General features: G+C 33.8%; 1 protein-coding gene across 1 annotated transcript in view; it reads right to left on the bottom strand.

Moving 5' to 3' along the window:
- Positions 1-2,670, bottom strand: part of STXBP6 (syntaxin binding protein 6 (amisyn)) — a 173,253-nt gene extending 170,583 nt beyond the window's left edge. Inside the window, exon 1 of the mRNA XM_008573610.1 lies at positions 2,490-2,670. Coding sequence (XP_008571832.1) covers positions 2,490-2,643 — 154 coding nt within the window. The 5' untranslated portion in view covers positions 2,644-2,670. The remainder of the gene's footprint in view (positions 1-2,489) is intronic.
- Between the last annotated feature and the right edge of the window lie 295 nt (positions 2,671-2,965).

Raw genomic sequence — 2,965 nt, 5'->3', positions numbered from 1 at the left:
AGAAAAGGAGAAACTCAAAATCCTGCTTAGTCTTCTAATAAAGCTGCTGTTCCCTCTGCCTGGAATGCTCTCTCACCCACAATCCTGGATCAAAACCAGTGATGCCCTGCTTTTCTCAAAGCTGTTGGTTCTCCCAATGAGGCCAAATTCTCCCCACATATGCTTTCACGCCACTGTATTTTTCTTCTTCAACCTTTTCAGGGTTTATAATTATGTTTATTTTAGCAAGTAATATATTGTCTATTGCTTCCTCCCTACCAAACTAGGTACACTGCATTGATTTTTCTCTTAACTGTACCCTAGAATGCTCAGCTCTAATAAATAAAAAGGTATTAATAAATATTTGACTAATTAATTGTTAATTAAAACATTACCTTATCAGGAATATCAATGATATGCCTCTAAGCTTCAGGTAGTTTGAAAATAAACATGGCTTCTTCTATGTCATGTAAGAAAAATCAAACTACAAAAAACTTGGGTGTCAAAGTTGCCTGGCCTTCTCCTGCACTGATTTCCACTATACCGTCTGCTTAAATGTCAGATCTACTTTATCAACCTGTCCTCTCAAAATTCAAAACCATAAAAAGTTTCAGAACAAAAGATTTTCCCCCATTAGAATGCAACAAAAAGCAATTCTCATAGTTTCAGACTTTAAACCTGAAAGTCTTGGTAATTTGTAAAGAAAATGCAGTTATCCAAAAATGGCAGAGGAAATGGTTATGCTATTACACTGAGATAATGTTGTTAGAGTTCCCACATCACTCTTACAGAGTTCACAATCAGAAACAGACAGATGATAGTATATGCCTAAAATGCAAACAAGATTCTTCTCTTTCAATTATGGTATGTACTAGGCAAACTCAAGTGGCCTCTGGACCATCCACCTTTCTTTCAATTACCTGTCTACAAGAAATCTCAATGAAACATTGAGAAAATAGAGCTTAATAAAATTAGCATTACTATGTGCCCATGCTTAGCCAACGTTCAGCTCAGCCCAAACACAAAATTTATTGAAATGTATTCTATTCTTTATTGGTGCAAGCAAAACTACAAAATCTAAATTTAAAATATAAAAATATTTTTAAGACCTGAACCTCATTAACAAAACACTAGGAGGGTACTAGCAAAGGTTATATCTTTCTTTTACTTAGTTATTAAATATTAAATGAGCCCCTTCTATATGCAGGGCACTGCTTAGCACACTAAAGAGATACAAATATTTTCTAACAATAACCAAATTTTATTAACCCTCATTAACAAAACACTAGGAGGGTACTAGCAAAGGTTATATCTTTCTTTTACTTAGCTATTAAATATTAAATGAGCCCCTTCTATATGCAAGGCACTGCTTAGCACACTAAAGAGATACAAATATTTTCTAACAATAACCAAATTTTATTAACCTACTTCTTATTTGGTATAAAGAAAGAAACCAATGTTTCAAGGTCAATTCTCTCATACTCATTTAAATAAAAGCTTTCTTCTAACCATTGAAAAGTCATTCTTACCAAAGTGCTGTGTTCTTATTTCATTTTAATCTAAGATATGGTCTTATAAATTTACAGGTTCTTTCTGGTAAACAGTTATTTCCACCCTGAAATAAATTCTGATGAATGTAAATGATCAGAGGCCTACTTTTTAAGAAGGTAAAAATGGGTCCAAAAAAATTAAAGTTTTATTCTCAAACCAAAAGTGAAGGAAATTTTTAAAAAACATGAATTAAAGTAAACCTAATTCTTCCACTAATGCATTACAAGAAATATTATCAGAAATATTACAAATGCCCCAGGCATTCAGATTAACATCATCCACAATTCTATGGAAAATTTATCCAAATTTTATCTCAAAAAACTTGGTATGGATCCACAGCAAATTCCACAGACCTCTTATAATCACAAACAGAAAGATATAAAAAAAAAAAAAATCCAACAAAATTCTAAGCTTAATAAAACAGATGCCTCTCCCTGACAAGGGAATGGCTGTCAGGCAAAGCAATGATTTGTGAACTGAATCGATTTTCTCATATTCCATAAGGTGCCAATATTTATCTTGAGAAAAACTAATACTGATTATTGGCGACTGCCTGGAAAAAGAAGATCAATGAAATTCAGGGTGCTAGTAATAACAATTATACAAATACCAGGGATTATTCTACAACAAAAATCCTGGAAGACAGCCATCTCTTTGTCAATGTCCTAGCGAAGAAAAGTACGGGCAAACAAATGTATGTGCCACGCCCTTTATGGAAGCTCTCATTAAACTGCAAAATACATGAAAATTGAATTTCACTACCATTCCAATACAAGGCGACCTCAAAAATAGAGATGCCAGAAGTGAATAAGGATAAGACGACACCAGAGAAATAGGAAAGAGGACTGGAAGAGCAGACATCTACAAAACAGTGAATATAACACCCTTCTGGACACCTTAGAACGAACTGTTTTAAAATAAAAGTTGTTTCAATGATAGTGATATGGAGTTTTCATTACCTGACAGGCAGATGTAAGTTAAATATTCGCCTTGACCACCAGTTGCCAAGAAAGGAATCTTTTTCTTTGTCCTCCTCTTGACTTGGACAGCTCCCAGCATCCTTTCATCAAGAGGTGCAAAAATTTCCTTGCTGATGGCAGATTTGGCACTCATTGTAGAACAAGCGAGGAGGACACACAGAATTTTCTAAAGAAGAAAAAGAAAAGGAGAGTTGGAACTGACAATATTGCAAGGGCTTATAGAAGAATGAGCAGAAGCTGACTTGTAGGTGAAGTAATTTCAATTTGCATTTTAACTTCTTACTTGCTGGAAATGCATTATAAAAACATTAAAAGTAAAGTCTCTGTATTTGTATTAACTATGAAAAAATACAAACAAAAAGGGAATACTTATCTACTTTCTGAAAACGTCAAATACAATGTGAGATGAGTAGCACAAAATGTGACCTAGAAAGTTTGTCCATTTCTACCCCAAC

The sequence above is a fragment of the Galeopterus variegatus genome, unplaced genomic scaffold (genome assembly GCF_000696425.1).
Source record: "Galeopterus variegatus unplaced genomic scaffold, G_variegatus-3.0.2 Scaffold940, whole genome shotgun sequence".
Classification (NCBI taxonomy): domain Eukaryota; kingdom Metazoa; phylum Chordata; class Mammalia; order Dermoptera; family Cynocephalidae; genus Galeopterus; species Galeopterus variegatus.
This window is presented reverse-complemented; position numbering and strand designations above follow the sequence as displayed.